Source organism: Lynx rufus, unplaced genomic scaffold (genome assembly GCF_022079265.1).
Source record: "Lynx rufus isolate CCGP_SWC_20201006 ecotype Redwood Valley unplaced genomic scaffold, mLynRuf1.p SCAF_16, whole genome shotgun sequence".
In the NCBI taxonomy this organism is placed as follows: domain Eukaryota; kingdom Metazoa; phylum Chordata; class Mammalia; order Carnivora; family Felidae; genus Lynx; species Lynx rufus.
In genome coordinates this window covers 43637987-43657025 of record NW_025814830.1, presented here as the reverse complement: position 1 = coordinate 43657025, position 19039 = coordinate 43637987, and the positions used below count along the sequence as shown (strand labels likewise).

Sequence of the window (19039 nt, the reverse complement as noted above, 5' to 3'; positions counted from 1 at the left end):
AGAAAAAAAAGAGTTAACTTATGGTAACAGAAGTCATTATAAGACAGCTCAATTATAAATCCTTTTGACTTTATGTGGCAGATTTCAAATATTAATGCACTAAGAAAATTTGTACTTTTATGTATCAGATCATCAAAGGAATCTATGCTATGCTATAGGCAGATACTCCAAAATACATTGCATAGCAGAGGAAAGGCAAAATGTTTTGTGAGAAGGAAATATTGGGGTTATTAGACACTGCTAGAAATCTTTCAAGGTGAAGAAATTCTCTTAACCATTTTCAAAACCTGTTTGAAAACGAGTCAATTGATGACTATTAAAGAGTCAATTTACTTCTTTGAGAAGATGTAATGAAAATATTGCTTAATTTCAGTTTCTAAAGCTACTTTTCATTTGGCTGGTTCATTAAAAATGCTTCTACTTTTGCTGTGAATATTTACTATAGTAGTAAATGTGGATATATGGGGTTGTACAGATACTCTTACCCTAGACTACAACTTGTGTAAAGATTAAAATGTCTAACCTTCCACTCTTCTGCAAAGAAATTAAACCTGTAAGCCTCCAAATTCTTTAAAGCTGCATTTTAATAAGTTGCCACTAATCCATTTCATGTGTCTGAGCTGCATTTATTATCTAATCTACAAAAGAATAAAGAGGTTAGAGTAGACCTTTCCCAGATTTCTTCTATGAATATGAGTCAAAAAAAAAAACCTAGAGAACCAAAGCAAAATTTTATTTCAGGAAATATGCTTATACTTCACTCAGATATTGCCTTCAAATGTGCTACTCACCTTCTGTGGGTTCAGAACTTTAATGACTTGTGTGATGGTCCCCGTATTAAATGCTGGGACAATGCTGCTACTAGGAGACAGAAGCTGCAGCTGGAATGTCTGTGGGGAACAAAGGGCACTCTTCAGAAAAAATAATACACTCAATACTGTGTCAGAGATGTCAACAAATAAAAATGTCAAGACACTAAGATGATTATTCAAGTAACAGATTTACCTACTACTATGCTCTATTTGTTTTCCAGATACCAGCAATTCATAGTATGTGGGCTGACTATAACCTTCATGTTATTTAAAAAAAAAAAAAAAAAAAAAAGCCACCATTAGGTCTTTGATCATGAAAACTAGCAATGAGCCACTCTCCTCTTTACAAGCAAAAGGAACTTTAGCCTACCACTTTTCAAAAGGTGACCAATTCTTGTTTTGGCAACCTCACTTAATAGTAACTGATCAACTACGCAGGTAAAAAATGGGTGTCTGCGGCTAAAGAAAGCTAGAAAAAAAAGAAAAAACCTAGAAATAACAAACCAGCATACCATTCACCAACTACAGCCCTTTATGCTTTGGTGTGAGTGGGATCAGGAGAGTTGACCTTTTGTTTTCTAAAGTCTACATAATCTGGAATGTGTCAAAGGCTACATGACAGAGGTAAAGGAGAAGCTGGAAAGAGCCCAGATGTTAATATGTATGTGGAATACACCAGGATCTCTCCATTAGTGACACAGGGATTAAGAGAAAAATTACGTGCAGAACTAGCCTATACAGCAAAAGACCTGGAAAAGCCAAATGCCACAATTTTTAGTGTAAGTTTCGTGTGTTTGTTCACAGAGAAGAGATAAAAGTGCTGTAAGATAGGTCAACGATAATTGTTAGCACAATATAGTATATATATGTAGCGATTCTACATACTAGGATTTTTTTTTTTTAATTCAAGTTTATTTATTTTCAGAGAGACAGCACAAGCAAGGTAGGGGCAAAGAGAGAGGGGAGAGAGAGAATCCCAAGCAGGCCCTGCACTGTCAGCACACTGCCCAACATGGAGCTGGAACTCATGAACTGTGAGGTCATGACCTGAGCTGAAGGCAGACGATTAACCGACTGAGCCATCCAGGTGCCCCTATACATTAGGATTGTTAAAATCCTTCCTGAATAGTGTAGTCTTCTAAAATATTAGAGAGTGATCATCATCAGGGAAACACAAATCAAAACCACAATGAGATACCATCTCACACCTGTCAGAATGGCTAAAATTAACAACTCAGGCAATGACGAGAGATGTCAGCAAGGATGTGGAGAAAGAGGAACCCTTTTGCAGTGCTGGTGGGAATGTAAACTGGTACAGCCACTCCGGAAAACAGTATGGAGGTTCCTCAAAAAATTAAAAATAGAACTACCGTACAACCCAGCAACTGCACTACTAGGTATTTATCCAAAGGATACAGATGTGCTGTTTCAAAGGGGCACATGCACCCCAATGTTTATAGCAGCGCTATCAACAATAGCCAAAGTATGGAAAGAGCCCAAATGTCCATCAATAGATGAATGGATAAAGAAGATGTAGTATGTATGTGTGTGTGTGTATGTATTTATGTATAGGTGATGGGAGTATTACTCGGCAATCAAAAAGAATGAAATCCTGCCATTTGCAACAAAGTGGATGGAACCAGAGTGTATTATGCCAAGGAAAATTAGTCAGAGAAAGACAAGTATCATATGGCTTCACTCATACATGGAATTTAAGATACAAAACATGAACATAAGGGAAGGGAAGAAAAAAGAATATAAAAGCAAGGAGAGGAACAAAACATAAGAGACTCTTCTAAAAAATTTTTTTTAATATTTATTTTGAGAAAGAGAAAGAGAGAGAGAGAGAGAGAGAGAGAGAAAGCGAGCTCAAGCAGGGGAGGGGCAGAGAGAGAGGGAGGCACAGAATCCAAAGCAGGCTCCAGGCTCTGAGCTGTCAGCACAGAGCCTGATGTGGGGCTCGAACTCACGAACTTCAAGATCATGAGCTGAGCCAAAGTTGGATGCTTAACCGACTGAACCACTCAGGCACCCCAAGAGACTCTTAAATACAGAGAACTGAGGGTTGCTGGAGGGTTTGTGGGTGGGGGGAAGGGTTAAATGGGAAAGGGGCATTAAGGAGGACACTTGTCGGGATGAGCACTGGGTGTTACATGTTGGGGATGAATCACTGGATTCTACTGCTGAAATCATTATTGTACTACATGTTAACTATCTTGGGTGTAAATTAAAAAATAAATAAAAATTAAGGAAAAAAAGAAAAAATATTAGAGAGGAGAAAAAAGAAAGAGGGGAAAAGGAGGAAGAGGAAAGAAGAGAGAAGGAGAGAAGAGGGGGAGAGTGAGAGAGAGAGAAGGGAAGGGGGAGAGACACAGAAAGAGATGGGAAGAGGTGGGGCTGGCAGAGAATGAGAGGAGGGAAGTCTAGCCATCTGTAAGGACCAAAACTTTACTGTAAGAATAAAGAGATTTAGTATCAACTCACAGACTTATCATGTTGGGTCTTATCATAATTCTATTGTCAAGATGGATGATGTAAGCTAAAATATTCTTTATTTATTTACATTATTTCATCAAATGTAAAATGTCATTAATTGTAACTCACACCATTTTATGTACCCCTGAGAAAGATAACAGGTTACCAATTAAACTATGACAAAGTATTAATTTTAAAATGCATCTCAATTTCAGAGATAATAAAAAGTGAAAACAGTAATAGAACCTATGAAATATGGTATTTTGAAGTTCAAGATACATCATGACATGCAAGGAGGTATTGTAGAGTACAACACCAAAAATAAGGCTATGCTTTAATGGCAGAGGTGATATGTTGCTAGTACACAGCCTCAGGTAACAAGTGTAAAACCCTAAGTTGTAGCAGCTAACATTTACTGAGCAATGAACACATGAAAAGTGCTTAAAACAGTACACAGCACATAAAACTCATGTAATCCTCAAAGGAACTCTAGGAAATAGACATCATTATCACCATCCCCTCTTTGTAAAGGAAGAAACTGAGGCACACAGTTTAAGGAACTTGCTTAATGTCACACAATTAGTACTGAAACCACTCCATTCTCCTAAAACATCTACATTACTCTAGTTCCTAAAAAATGCAATTAAAGGAGGCTTTTGCAAAATCAACAGTAACCACAAATAAAATGTCTTCAGTTTTCAAAAATGTGTGGTTTGAATGTCACACTTCACATGTCACTGCAAAGATAAGGTTAGCTTAGTCTAAACCAAGGGCTGGCAGAGGCGCCTGGGTGGCTCAGTTGGTTAAGCGTCTGACTTTGGTTCAGGTCATGATCTTGTGGTCCGTGGGTTCGAGCCCCGCGTCGGGCTCTGTGCTGACAGCTCAGAGCCTGGAGCCTGTTTCAGATTCTATGTCTCCCTCTTTCTCTGACCCTCCCCTGTTCATGCTCTCTCTCTCTTTCTGTCTCAAAAATAAATAAATGTTAAAAAAAAAATTTTTTTTAAACCAAGGGCTGGCAGACTATGACCCATGGGCCAAAAATGACCTGACATCTTTTATGTAAATAATGTTTTACTGGAACATTTACTGTGCAACAAAGCCACACTCCTTCATTTACATGGTGATTATGGCTTTTTTGTTTTGAGAGAGAGAGAGAGAGAGCGAGCTTGAGAGTGCTCTAGCAGGGGAGGGAGAGAGAAAATCTTAAGTGGGCTCAACACTCAGCAAGGAGCCTGACACAGGGCTCAATCCCATGACAATGGAATCATGACCTGAGCCAAAATCAAGAGTTGGTCACTCAACCACACAGGCACCCCCCTTTTTTTCACTATAACAGCAGAAATGAGTAGATGCAACAGAGATCATATAGCCTAAAATACTTACTATCCTATCCTTTACAGGAAAATTTTGCCTATTCTTCATTCTCAATACACCGAACTTTTCATTATTCAAAGATGGGACATAAATATTCCTTAAACTAAGATCTGGTATAAATAAAACTAAGCAGTCATTGTATCAATAGTAAACTAGGTATTAATGAAGGAGGAATGACTGTTTCTTTCACTCAAATACTGAGATGAAAACTGTCAATTCTGATCCAGTGACTAGAAGAGAATACCAAATAAAGTCCTTCATCTTAATGAACTTTAATTCCATGTTAGTATTTGTGTTTTTCAGGTTTTTACCACTGTATTTCTGAACTCCAACCTACCCTACATGCCCCTGAGCATTAGTAGACCACCTCACAGAATTCTGCTGTGAATCTCATTAGCTATAATCAGAATGTCCTTTATCCTTCAGGAATAACTGTAAAAATATTTAAAGTATTTAAAGTAATATTTAAAGTAAAAAGTATTCATTTGGGCGCCTGGGTGGCGCAGTCGGTTAAGCGTCCGACTTCAGCCAGGTCACGATCTCGCGGTCCGTGAGTTCGAGCCCCGCGTCAGGCTCTGGGCTGATGGCTCAGAGCCTGGAGCCTGTTTCCCATTCTGTGTCTCCCTCTCTCTCTCTGCCCCTCCCCCGTTCATGCTCTGTCTCTCTCTGTCCCAAAAATAAATAAACGTTGAAAAAAAAAAAAATTAAAAAAAAAAAAAAAAAATGACACACTTTGGGGCACCTGGGTGGCTCAGTCAGTTGAGCATCCGACTTAGGCTCAGGTCATGATCAGTTTGTGAGTTCAAGCCCCATGTTGGGCTCTGTGCTGACAGCTTTGAGCCTGGAGCCTGCTTGGGATTCTGTGTCTCCCTTTCTCTCTGCCCCTCCCCCACTCACACTCTGTCTCTCTCTCTCTCTCTCTCTCAAAAATAAACATGCTTTAATGAACCATAATAGTTACAGTATTGTTAATTTGGATTAAACCTGCAAATTTGATTTAACCTCTAAAGCTTAAAATATATCCCTCAACAAATGTGTGACAAAAAATCAATCTTTAATCAAAGGAAAAAGACAAAGACAACATTGTAGTACCTTTGGTACTGCAGCTTGGAAAACAAAGTCTGTCATGTCCAGCTCTGTGCTGTTGGAGGCCTGTATCGTTATCACTGTGACACTAGGGTTGGTATTTGACCGTTCAAAGGTGAATTCTATCTTCAAGCCATTCTTACTGTATGCTGTGATGGAGGGGATGCCTGGAAAGCACGGGAAGATCAGTCTAACTGCAGTCAGCTTAAGGCTTGCAGAATTATTTTCTTCTTCAAGAACCACCTCTCACTGATGGTGATACCAGTAACCATACCTGTAGTGATGTCATTGAAGAGAGGCTGTGATGAAAGCCCATCCAATAAGAAAGGAGGCTGGGATATCTGTGGGACTGAGGCAGGAGCAGGAGTAGCAGCCGGAGCACCTAAATGAAGCATTCCAATGGTAAGTCAATCTTAGCCAGCAAGACAAAGCTCACCAAAAAAATACAGGAGAAAATTATTGGATCTCAGATTAAGAGAAGAATTCTTTTTAAACAAGATGCAAAAAGCATAAACCATAAGAGGAAAGAACTAAACATTCAAATACTTTAAAAAGAGTAACTCTTATTTAAAAATACTAAAATAAAATAGAGAGACCACAGGCAGGGGAAAAATATTTGCTACAAAACAGCAAATGGATGTGTATACAGAACTATAAGGATTTTCTACAAATTGGTAAGAAAACAAGGTAACTCAATTTAAAAGTGGTAAGCACCTATACAGGATGCCTGGGTGGCTCAGTCGGGTGAACATCTGACTCTTGATTGCAGCCCAGGTCATGATCCCAGGGTTGTGGGGATGAGCCCTGCATTGGGCTCCGCACTGAGCGTGGAGCCTGCTTAAGATGCATATTCTGTCTCTCTGCCTCTCTCTCTCCCCGCCATGCCCCTCTACCCCCTCTCCCCTGCTCGCACTCTAAAATAAAATTTTAAAAAAGAGTGGTTAAGAGATATAAACAAGCAATTTGCAGAAGAGGGAACCTGAATGAAAAGAAAATCATATGTAAAGAGATACTCAACATTACCAGTAATGAGGAATACAAAGTTTAAAACCACAATGAGATACTATTTCACATCCAACAGAATGGTGAAAATTTCAGTGTCTGATAATACCAGATACTGGTAAGAATAAGGAGCAATGGGGATTCTAATCTCTGCCATAGAGATGTAAACCGGTACAAACTGGAGAACAATTTGGCAACAGGAGAGCTGAACATGATTATACCTCGAAATTTCCTCAACATCAGGGTACCTGGGTGGTTCAGTTGGTTAAGCATCCGGCTCTTAGTTGCAGCTCAGGTCATGATCTCACAGTTCATGGGTTCAAGCCCAGCATCAGGCTCTACATGGACCACAGCATCTGCTTGGGGTTCTCTGCCCCTCTCTCTCTGCCCCTCCCCTACTCACACGCTAGTACTCTCTCTCTCAAGAATAAATAAATTTTAAAAATTTTTAAAAATTAAGTTCTTTGACCTCAAAACTATTGAAATTTTAGGCTAATTGTTTGCTGTGGGGGCTTTGTGCCTTGTAGGATATTTACCAGCGCCCCTGACTTCTACCCGTTGTGACCATCAAAAATATCTCTAGACACTGCCAACCCCTGATGGGCAAAACAATATTTTCACCATCATAATAATTTAATAATATTTTTATTTTACAAGCTAAGTAGATCAATACATTTATTAAATTTTATTATTCTTTATTTTTAATTCTTTTTTTTTGAGTGTGTGTGTGTATCAGTGGAGGAGGGGCAGAGAGAGAGGGAGGCAGAGGATCCAAAGGGAAGCGAGCTCTGCAGTGAGAGCAGAGAGCCCAACGCAGGGTTCGAACTCATGAACTGTGAGATCATGACTTGAGTCACCCAGGTGACCCTAAATTTTATAAATGTTAGAATTTTAACACACACATACACACAAACCCTGGGAGGGGTGGTATAAAATGGGTGAAGAAAGTCACCAAATTACCATTTTTATTTGATCCTTCCAAACAAGAACAAGTTGAGGATCATGCAAGTGATAGTAACGACCATGCACTGAGAGAAATCAGGAATACAAGAAGACGCATAAGAAAACACAGCAAAATAAAGAGTGCCTTTTAGGTGTAAATAGATTTCAAACTACTTATGAAATTAACTGCATATATATATACCTTTTCAAACAGGATTAACAAAGTGAAGTAAAAGAAGGCTAGAATCTTTTTGTTTTTTAACTTATTATCTGAGAAAGTGTGTGCAGACAAGCACTAACGGGAGGGGCTCAAAACCATGAACCATGAGATCATGACCTAAGCCAAAAATCAAGAGTCAGACTTAAGTTTAACCGACTGAGCCACCCAGGTGCCCCATGAAGCAAACTTTTTAATACAATGTTAGACAACCATTTAAAACTATAACTGTGAAGATTATGTACTAACATGGAAATGCTAGTATGTCAATAAGTAAAGTGTATCATCTATACATTGTGGGGTTTTTTTTTTTCAATGTTTTATTTTTGACAGAGAGAGAGAGAGAGACAGAGCATGAGCGGGAGAGGGTCAGAGAGAGAGGGAGACACAGAATCCGAAGCAGGCTCCAGGCCCTGAGCCATCAGCACAGAGCCCGATGCGAGGCTCGAACTCACAGACCGCAAGATCATGACCTGAGCTGAAGTCGGACACTCAACCGACTGAGCCACCCAGGCGCCCCTATACATTGTGTTTTAACTAAGGGGTTGTTTTTTCCATATAACCAGTAGAGCTATGGCATTTGAGGATTTGGAATTACTTGTGAATGACTCAAAAATATATGACAAGTAACACTTTGAAATTTTGTTAAGACATAAATATAAACCATAAGCTCTGGGAGGATGCTGTTAGGAAAAACCATTTAGCCAGTCTAGATGACCATCCAAAATCTTTATTCTATGGCTATTTTCTATTTGAGGCCATGTATGCAGTAACACATCATTATACTTGAGACAGCAATTATATGTGGGGCGCCTGGGTGGCTCAGTAGATTAAGCATCTGACTTTGGCTCAAGTCATGATCTCGTGTCACAGTTCGCGTGTTTGAGCCCCACACTGGGTTCTCTGCTGACAGCTCAGAGCCTAGAGACTGCTTCTGATTCTGGGTCTCCTTCTCTCTCTCTGTCCTTCCCTGGCTTGTGTCCTTCCTCTCTCTCTCTCGTTCTCTCTCTTTCAAATAAAACTTAACAACAACAACAAAAAAGACAGGAATTACATGCTACAGTGATACTCTTGGACTCAGAGGTTCATAATATCACCGAATACATCAGCAATTACTAATGTCTACTATATATAAACAAACTTAAGAAAAAAACATTCCCAAATAAAAAGTTAAGTTTGAGTATTATAATTATGGACAATTTTCTCCATCCACTGCTTTATTAAGAGAGAGAGGAAAATAGGTTAACATCTCTCCACTCTCCTTAGCCACTGAAAACTAATCAGGAGTAGAAAGAAGTGTAGGAAAAGTGATGTATTACAACAATAACTAAAAGCAGAAGTGACTTGGGATCTATTTCTTTTGTAGCCTGAAAAAGAAAGTCCTTTCTATCTTAGGGGCGCCTGGGTGGCTCAGTCGGTTAAGCATCCGACTCTTGATTTTAGCTCAGGTCATGATCCCAGGTTCATGGGTTACAGCCCCACTTTAGGCTCTGCACTGACAGCACAGAGTCTGCTTGGGATTCTCTTTCCCCCCTCTCTCACTGCCTCTCCCCCACTCATGGTCTCTCAAATAATAAAAACAAAAACTTAAAAAGAAAGTCCTTTCTATCTTAAATACAATGGGAGCAATTTATCCTCCCAAAACTAAAAACTGGATTTTAAGGAATTCCTATGAATTACCTCTAGAACATTAGCATGGTAGCTTATATCCCAGATACTCTGAAGATTCTATTCCTACTTCTTACTTAGCCTCTCCCACCTTTAAGTGATTCATGTGCCAGAAAGTCTATGTTCAGTGCAGTTTTTCCTGAAGGCCTTTATCCCCAGCCAAGCATTAAATAACTCGAGTCTGCTCTCACCTGTAAGGTTGATGTCTCCCAGCAAATCGAGAAGTTCTCCACCAGCAGAAGCTGGTTTGCTTGTAGGTGCAGTTGGAATAACAGGTGTTATGTCATTTCCTCCCAACAAATCCAATAAATCATTGGCCTAAACAAAGAAATAGTATCTCAATTCATTAATCATTTGTCTAATCTGTATCTAAGGCAAAGCTCTTTCAAGACTTAAAAATAAGGAAGAGAACCATCAATCAATCTAGGAACACTGAAGGGAATCAGCTAAGAGATAGGTCATAAAGAACTAACTATAATATCATGAGGATTCCCAGATAAGCAAGTGAAAAGCTACCTGGCTGGTGGGCTGTGGCCCAGAGGGTGGTGGTTTGGTCTCTAGTGGAGCTGGTTCTGTCTCTCCATTTGTCTGCACAATCTCAGTAGGGCCATTTGTGGTCACTTTTTCCATGACAGGCATTCTCTCAAGCAGGGCAGACCTAGAAGAATCTGAAGTGGTTAAACTCTAGGCAGTTAACCTAGATTCCCTACCCAAGAAAATCACTGTTACTATATTGGAGTCAAACATGGACAGCCATCTCCCCTCCCCACCCTGTAACACACACACTAAAATAGAAGGTGGATTACAAGAATACATGACCTAAATTCCTAGCTGGATTAAGGGCAGGCAAGAAACCTTGAATAGACAAACTGTCCACCTAAATCCCAAGAGACTGGGATTTCTCAGTGGTAGAGAAATTGGAACAAAAGAAAGGTAAATAAGTAGGTATTAACAATCTCCAATCACGAAGATACTGCGTAACAGAGGGGGGGAAAATAATCACACATCACAAAGTTAAATATATGAGATTCTCTTGAAAAAACACAACTTCCACTTCTTAACCAAATAAAATGGAAAATGAAGCAAACATCTCATACCAAAAGAAGAGAAAGGGAATGATAGAACATGGTTAACTTAAGTGCTTACAGGTAGGCAGAACAGAAAATGGACAAATGGAAGCAGTCAAGCAATTAGGACTAAACAGACTGGTGAAGCCCAGTTAACAAAGCCTGAGGAATGAGTTTCCTTTGTGGATTATCATGACAATTTGCTCAGGATGCTAACAGCCACATGCATTGCTTGGTTTCTTTCACTCACCTCATATGATCATATTTCTTAAAAAGTGCATTATATTCTACTGCCCTCTGCTGGAGTTCCACATCAATGCTGCTTCCATAGATGGAAACCACTTTCTTAATTCGGCTTTGGGATAAAATGACAAACAAATTCAAATACCCGAAAGAAAGTTCATAAACAAGTAGAGTGAATAAACAAACCAGAGTTTTCTGGTTAAAAATATGAAATACTCATATTTCCTTAATTCACGCATCTTTTCAAAAACAAAACACCTCTCCTTTATCTTCTTTATCCAAAACACACCTCAACACCATCACTTACCACTGTACTTATTCTAACTGTAATGCTAGATTTTGTCTGTTAAATATCCCATACCCTGAAATCTGCAGGAAAAAGTACCCATTATTAATTTGCTACAAAAGAAGTGTGTAATATTCATTCTCTTCTTTAATAACTTTAAAATAAAAAGGTTTTATCAACAAAAGGGTCACAGCATCAGACTTTTATCAATAAAGGGTTATTACCTGACACCAAATTCTTCTAGCTCACAATTTAAAGAGTTAGTAAAAAATATATATATCATTTCTTCACAGGACCTTACACAAGATCTAAGAGAACTAAGTTTGCCTTAAAAATGCTTGGCTGGAAAACTAGTCCAACTGACTTTTATTCAAAATAGTGAAGAGCAGAATTTAAAAATTTAACCACCAAAACCTTCATGATTTTCTTCCTATTCAGACATCTCAAAATATTATAATAAACCCTTATATGGGGAAAGTAACTTCTTACTTTAAAAAAAGAGAAAAGGCATTAGAAGTCAGATTTTGAAAACATAACTTTTCACCTCCAAAATAATAAATGGTGGGGTGTGGGACTAAAGCAAAGCAGAGTATAGATAAAATAAGGATGAACTACAAATTAATAATTATTACTGTGGATTGACAGGTGTATACAACTCATTTTACTATCCTATTTTCCTATTTTTGCCCCTGCTTGAAATTTTCCATAACAAAAAGTTTTTAAAAATTACAAAATAACATGTTCATCCTACTTTTTCTCCATACTCACTTTACAGTACAGGTGAATCTAGTAGAAAGCTTCATAATGGCAGTGAGGGCATAACCTCGCGTCACAGAGGTGGACATATTAGAGATGAGGACACTTTCTAAAATATCCAACACTTCATCTTCTGTTACCTGGAGAGAAAAACAAAACAAACAAACAAACAACAAAAACAAAACAAAACAAAAAAATGCAGGATGAATCCTAACAGTAAAGATCTAAATCAGATACCAAGTCACAGGATGCCACCATCATTACCAAAACTTTAACACTAACTGTGCTTTGCCAGAGTAACTGTAAAACCTGATCCATCATCAATCAGAAGCACTTAGGAAGGAGGTTTAAAAAAAAAAAAAAAAAAAGGAAAACACCCAGTGGGTACTGAGACATATATAGCTTCAAGAGGTAGAAGTAAAGAAAATAACAAGATAAACAGAGTTCAAGTGTTGTTGCCACAATTTCTCCTAAAGCCAGTTCTTTGATAAGCAAATGCAGACATGGATAGGTCTCATTTCTTATCAAGCCAAAGGGTGAGAAGTAGATCTGCAGATGGTTTTAAATCTCATCAGGGCAGCTAAATTCCATCTCAAAAACTGGCAAGTTTCCCAATATAATTCTGGGATTACTTCTTTAAAAGGTTTTCAAGGAATCAACCTCAACTCCTCATTAAACACTATCCTTTCATAAACCAAAACACTATTTTCCTCCCTCCTTAAAGAGTGACAAGGAGTACCTGAATAGGCTCTTCCTCTTCACACTGGCCTGATACAAGAAGATCTCCATATTCACCTATACACCATGCAGCGACTTGTACCAAAGGTTGCTGTCAAAAGAAAGTCACCATTTGTCAAAGGCTTTCAATCCTTGCAAGGATTAATGCAGATCATCTAATCATAAAAGATGAAACCAAGGCACATCTAGAGTGTTAGTAATAAGAACACACAAGGAACTAACGGGTAATTTCCCCACCAAAGTAGAAAGTACCTACTTGAGAATAATCACCAAGAATTGCTTTGTACAAGCGCTGGACAGTATAGGCATGCATCTCCACACTATTGGTTATAAGCTGGATCAAGTTAGGGACTGCGTCATCACGAACATAGCTTCCTGCCTAAAAGGAAATGCAAACAGTTATCCCTAGAAACACATCATAATGATAAGAAGTGTTGGCTACTGCTTCTATTCAAAGGAGACTACTACAAAACACCTTCACGATAAAGTTGGTTCCAATTCTCAGGTTCATAAGCAGCTCAAACTTCAAAGTCTTACTTATTCAAATTGCTTACTTCTTATTTAAATGAATATTCTAAGTTTTTCAATTTTACAAAAAATAAAACAAAATGTCCTTTGTCAAAGGAAAAGTAAAATATAAAGGATTAAAATTTCAAGAAAGACCTTTTCTACTCAAAACAGATTAAGCCTAAGATTTCAAAAATTTAAGTAGAATATTCACTGCAAACTCTCCCTTCTCACAACTCCCCAGTACAGTTAAAATCACACAGGCTACCTATAGCAGCCACATCACTCTGGGGGAAGGAGACGGGTGTATATCAGAGGTCCAAAAGGGCAGCATGTGAAATAAGAATTAAATAAATAGTACTCTTTTTAAAACTTCGATTTAGGGGCGCCTGGGTGGCACAGTCGGTTAAGCATCCGACTTCAGCCAGGTCACGATCTCGCGGTCCGCGAGTTCGAGCCCCGCGTCAGGCTCTGGGCTGATGGCTCAGAGCTGGAGCCTGTTTCCGATTCTGTGTCTCCCTCTCTCTCTGCCCCTCCCCCGTTCATGCTCTGTCTCTCTCTGTCCCAAAAATAAATAAACGTTGAAAAAAAAAATTAAAAAAAAAAAAAAAACTTCGATTTAAAACATCACACTGTCCTTTAAAAACTAGAATTTATAAACATTATAGAACCATCAGTCACACAAATGGGAAGTATTTTGTACTTAATCATCCACGCTTTAAAAACAAAAATAAACCTGGTCTCTTTAATATTCTCTTGACTAGTGGAATCTGAAATAGTATTTGCAACCATGAAACAAAGTAAAGCTATTTAACACCAACAAGGAAGCTAAATCTCATCCTTGTCAGAGCATTATAACAAGGCTGTACAGGATTTAAAAACAGTGGAACCTGTGCCTATCAGCCCACATTGATCAAGCTCCCATTACTAGACAGAGCAGCAGATCTGATTTACGAGTGAGACCAGGAAAAGGAAAAGGAAACAGAGAGAGAAAGAGACAGAGAAAGAAAGAGGGAGCTTTTCAAGAGTGAGAGAAAGAAAGAAAGAAAGAAAGAAAGAAAGAAAGAAAGAAAGAAAGAAAGAAAGAAAAGGAAAAGAAAAGAAAAGAAAAGAAAAGAAAGAAAGAAAGAAAGAAAGAAAGAAAGAAAGAAAGAAAAGGAAACAAACCCAGGTGATTGGGATACCCCTCACTCTTGTTAAAAAACACAAAGACTCAGAGAGAAGTTTGGAAAAAAGGTCAAAATGCTAAAGACAGAAGCTAAAGAACAGGTAATTTGTTTCATTCTTCCCAAATGGGAGAAAGCAGAGTGTTGTTTATTTATTTAATTATTATTATTTTAAATAGTTTTCACACCCAGTGTGGAGACCAATGAGGGGCTTGAACTCATGACCCCGTGATCAAGACCTGAGCTAAGGACAAGAGTCAGACGCTTAACTGACTGAGCCACCCAGGCACCAGAAAGCAGAGTGTTTTAAATAACAGAAAGCATCAACATGATCTAAATGACATTTACAGCCCACTTTATCCAACAGCAAAATACACATTCTTCTCAAGGTCAAATGGAACATTCATCAAGACAAACCACATTCTGGGCCATAAAAAACATCTCAAATCTAAAAGAACTAAAATCATACAGGATTTAACTAGAAATCAGTAACAGATAAGAAATCCCCAAATATTCAGAAATTAAATTAAATAACAGATAGATCAAAGAAAACTATAGACCACTATCTCTATGAATATAGATGCAAAAATTCTAAAAAGTGTATTAGCAAATCAAATAAAACAATGTATAAAAAGAACTATACACCACGACTGTGTGGGATTTATTCCAGGTATGGAAGGTTAGTTCAACATTCAAAAATCAATTAATGTAATCCAGCACATCAACAGGTTAAAGAAGAAAAACTGTAGGACACAATAAGATTATATAACTGGAAAAATGAAAAGTAGGAGCATTAAAAAGAATGGCTTTGATTTTGACAACATTTTTCTTCAGAAGCTCTTTTTTCTCTTCTTTTGATCCTTATAAAAAAACCCAAAATGCATCCTGATTCGTATCTTTTGTTAAAATATAATTCCCCTGGGGCGCCTGGGTGGCTCAGTCGGTTAAGCGTCCGACTTCGGCTCAGGTCATGATCTCACGGTCCGTGGGTTCAAGCCCCACGTTGGGCTCTGTGCTGACTGCTCAGTGCTGACTGCTCAGATTCTGTGTCTCCCTCTCTCTCTGACCCTCCCCCGTTCATGCTCTCTCTCTGTCTCAAAAATAAATAAACGTTTAAAAAAAAAATTTAAAAAAAAATACATATATAATTCCCCTGTTATTAAGTTCATGTATTAAACTTTTACAAAGTTAATTCATTGCAAGTAAACTAGAAAACTGTGTCACAGACAGAATTGCACAACAACAAATACACATACACACATCACAATTTTAATGATATCATTCCTTCCTACAGATGTTTCATAATTTCCTTAACCAATGTCTATTTGGAGACTTGTACTTATTTCCAACATTCCCCCATTATAAACAAGATTGGGATGAACACCTTTGTATATACATTTCTGTATACTTGCCCTTTTATTTTTCCAAGATAAATTCTTAAGAAAAGAATTAATGAGTTAAAAGGTACAAACTAAGACTTTTGCTATAGGCTACCGAAGTTTACTCCAGAAAGCACCATTTTATATCCAATATGAAGTGGAGACTACACCACCTATTTCTCTTTCCTAACACTAGGAAGTAGATTAAAAAGTATGACAAGTGAAAAATGATACCCCACTTGTAATTTTACTATTTCTTTATTAACAATGGTATTTTTCAATGTTAACTAGCCATTTCTTTCTTCTTTTGTGAAATGCCAATTTCTCCATTACAGTATTTGATTTTTCCTATTAACTGTAAATTATTTATAAAGATATTACCATGCTGTCATATGGTATAGTGTTTTTCCCCTAGTTGTCATTTGTTTCAACTTTGTAGATTTTTTTCCCTTTTGCTATGCAAGTTTCAAATTTTGATGGGACCAAATGTGTAAAAGTTTCCCTTAATGGTATCTACTTCAGTGACAATAATTAGACATAGATACTTGTGTTTTCTTTATATACCACTACACTTCCATTTTGACTGTTAAATTTCTAATCCCTATTAACTGCATAATAAACAAAGAAGCTCCAAAACTCTGCAAGACTGCCTAAAAAAGAGTATCTTATAAAACCATACTTTTAAATCCATAATAAATTTATAGTCATGCAAAAGCTTCCAATGGCTCCCTATCATATTAAAAACAAAAATTCCCAACTCCTATGAGGCCCTATATAATGGAGCCTCTGTATCAATCCTACCATTCTCTGCCTCTCATGCTACCTACTGGCTTCACTTGCCTTCTTGTTGCTCTCCAAGCAGGCCACACTTGTTGCTACTTAAGGGCTTTGCAACACTTGCTGTTCCCTCAAATCTTTGCACGGCTCCTCATTTCATCAAGCTCTCTCCTCAACTGTTACCTCCTGTGAGCGACCTGTGTGGACTACTCTACCTAAAAGACTTGGCCCTTTGCCCCACCTTCCATTCTTCGCTGCTGTCGCTGGAGTCCTTCATGCTGCTTCAGTCAGCTTCACTATTGTTCGTAGTAGTTTTTCCTGCCTACCTGGATAGTACATATTTCTCCACGGAGTTCCTATCTCCCCCACTAGAACTAAAATGTAAGCTTTGTGAGAACAAAGGCTTTGTCTGCCTCATCCAGCACTTAGTATATGTTGACTAAAAAAAAAAAAACAAAAACAAAAGCTACTTACCGTTGTCAGAACACGCATAATTGTGTCTATATGCCACCGTTTGGAAGGTGCATACCTGAGAAAATAATGGCACCAGATAAAAACATTGGAACCTGTGAAGTATACTGTGCTCAGCGAATTTCAAAAATCCTGTGCTACAGTCTTTTTTAGGCTTACTGGTGAAGTGATTATTTTTGACATATTTCATCTTCAAACCTAGCAGCTACCTCCATTTCAAAGGGTAATGAAATGGGGCAAAGTCAAATTTAGATGTTTCACATAATAATTGCAATAGGAGTTGCTGAACTGAGAAATGGGACTCCATCTCAGTTTTTCAGAAAACAAATCATAAAGACAAAGCAGGAGGACAAAGAAAAAGAAGAAAAGGGACTGTTCCCAGACCCAGGCAACACCAGGACTAGAAATTCATTCCCTTAAAATCACAGCGCAGAGAGGAGAAACAACCATACTATCAAAACTGAGGTACTTCTTCCTAAGAGTTTTACACAGAACAATTCAATGCTGTACTTTTTCTATTCTCTCCCAAAAAAAATCCAAACACTTTTGTATTCTCTTCTTCACAGATGAGAAGTTAAAAAATAGATATACAAAGAGATTTTATAAAAGTAGGATTCTTTTTGGTCTTAGATACTTAATATACTTAAAATACTTAAATACTGGTTAGAATGGCCTTCTAACGAAGCAAATTTCTTTCTTTTCTTTCTTTCCTTTCTTTATTTTTTAAATGAAGCAAATTTATAATTGGGAGCCTGAAATAAACATGACATGTTTTAAACAGGTTTACAATATTTTCTCCATGTTTTAAAGATGCTTTCAAAAAGTTCCAAGCATCTTTTACCAATAAATGTAAAAATTAAGTCTTACTTTTCTGCAGCAAGAAAGATTCCAGATGCACAGTCTGCTTTAAATTCCGGCTCACATGAATCCAGAAAATAAAGTAATTCCTTCATCATGCCTCGGATATTATTCCCATTTACCAGGGCAAAACTCAATTCCATTGCACGCCTTGCAGAGGGGGGGGAAAAAAGTTATGATATTTATAGTGGGAATGAAACAAAACCCAGGTGTGTTGTTTCTGAACACTGGCAGATGGGTTCTATGCCCTTGCACGATCTTGTGATCCCAATCTTCATACATACATGATAGCCAAAGTTATCAAAGTTACTTTTAACATTCTGAATTTTCATTCAACACTTTTCTTTACAAAGATCCAAGAGACACACTACTAGTCACCAAAAATGCAGTTTGGGTTCCAAAGTCTATTCTATGCATCTGAAATTTTGAACACTCAAAAGGCTAAACAAGGGAAGTAACAAAATGATTACCCAATGAGAATACCTCTTTGCATTATTTCTTAAAAATGTGATAAAGTCACCATATTCTCTTTATTACATCCACTTCTGTCCAAAAATGATGTAACAGTTTACATCAAAAGATATATAAGAAAATTAGAATAAAAACACACCATGAGGGTGTTATGGTAAGTGAGATAAGTCAGAGAAAGACAAATATTGTATGGTATCACTTCCATCTGGAAGGTAAAAAAGCCAAAAGCATAGAAACAGACTAGAATGGTGGTTACCAGGGTCTCGAGGGTGGGGGGAAAGGGGAGATGTTGGTCAAAGGATACAAACCTCAACTATAAAATGAGTAAGTTCTGGAGATCTAATGTGCAGCATGATGACTACAGTTAATAATAATAGCATATTATATAATTGAAAGTTGCTAAGAGAGTAGATCTTAAATATTCTTATCACAAAAAAGAAAAGGTAAGTATGTTAACTAAGCTCCAGTGGTAACTATTTTACAACACATAAGTATACTAATTCAATGCACCTTACACTTACACAATGTTTATATTAATTTTATCTCAATAAAGCTGGACAGGGAAAATGAAACAATGAGGGCCATGAAAAGGAAAAAAGGGCGCGTACCATGAGAGCAAATAAGAGTTTCTTGAACTGACTCATCAAATTTGGCAATCAAAGGAAAACCAAAATGTTTAACATATAAGAAGATTACTGCATGAATCTTTTCATATTTGGTCAATAATTTCAACCATAGTATATA

The 19039-nt window shown here is 37.6% G+C and overlaps 1 protein-coding gene across 3 annotated transcripts in view; it reads right to left on the bottom strand.

Moving 5' to 3' along the window:
- AP1G1 (adaptor related protein complex 1 subunit gamma 1) overlaps positions 1-19039 on the bottom strand; it is an 81210-nt gene that overhangs the window by 4773 nt on the left and 57398 nt on the right. For all 3 annotated transcript variants that reach the window (XM_047078717.1, XM_047078719.1, XM_047078718.1), the window contains 11 exons: positions 17834-17974; positions 16970-17024; positions 12923-13045; positions 12668-12757; positions 11941-12068; positions 10894-10998; positions 10093-10234; positions 9768-9894; positions 6022-6129; positions 5754-5914; positions 792-890 (listed from right to left, as the gene is read on the bottom strand). In XM_047078717.1, coding sequence (XP_046934673.1) covers positions 792-890; positions 5754-5914; positions 6022-6129; positions 9768-9894; positions 10093-10234; positions 10894-10998; positions 11941-12068; positions 12668-12757; positions 12923-13045; positions 16970-17024; positions 17834-17974 — 1279 coding nt within the window. The remainder of the gene's footprint in view (positions 1-791; positions 891-5753; positions 5915-6021; positions 6130-9767; positions 9895-10092; positions 10235-10893; positions 10999-11940; positions 12069-12667; positions 12758-12922; positions 13046-16969; positions 17025-17833; positions 17975-19039) is intronic.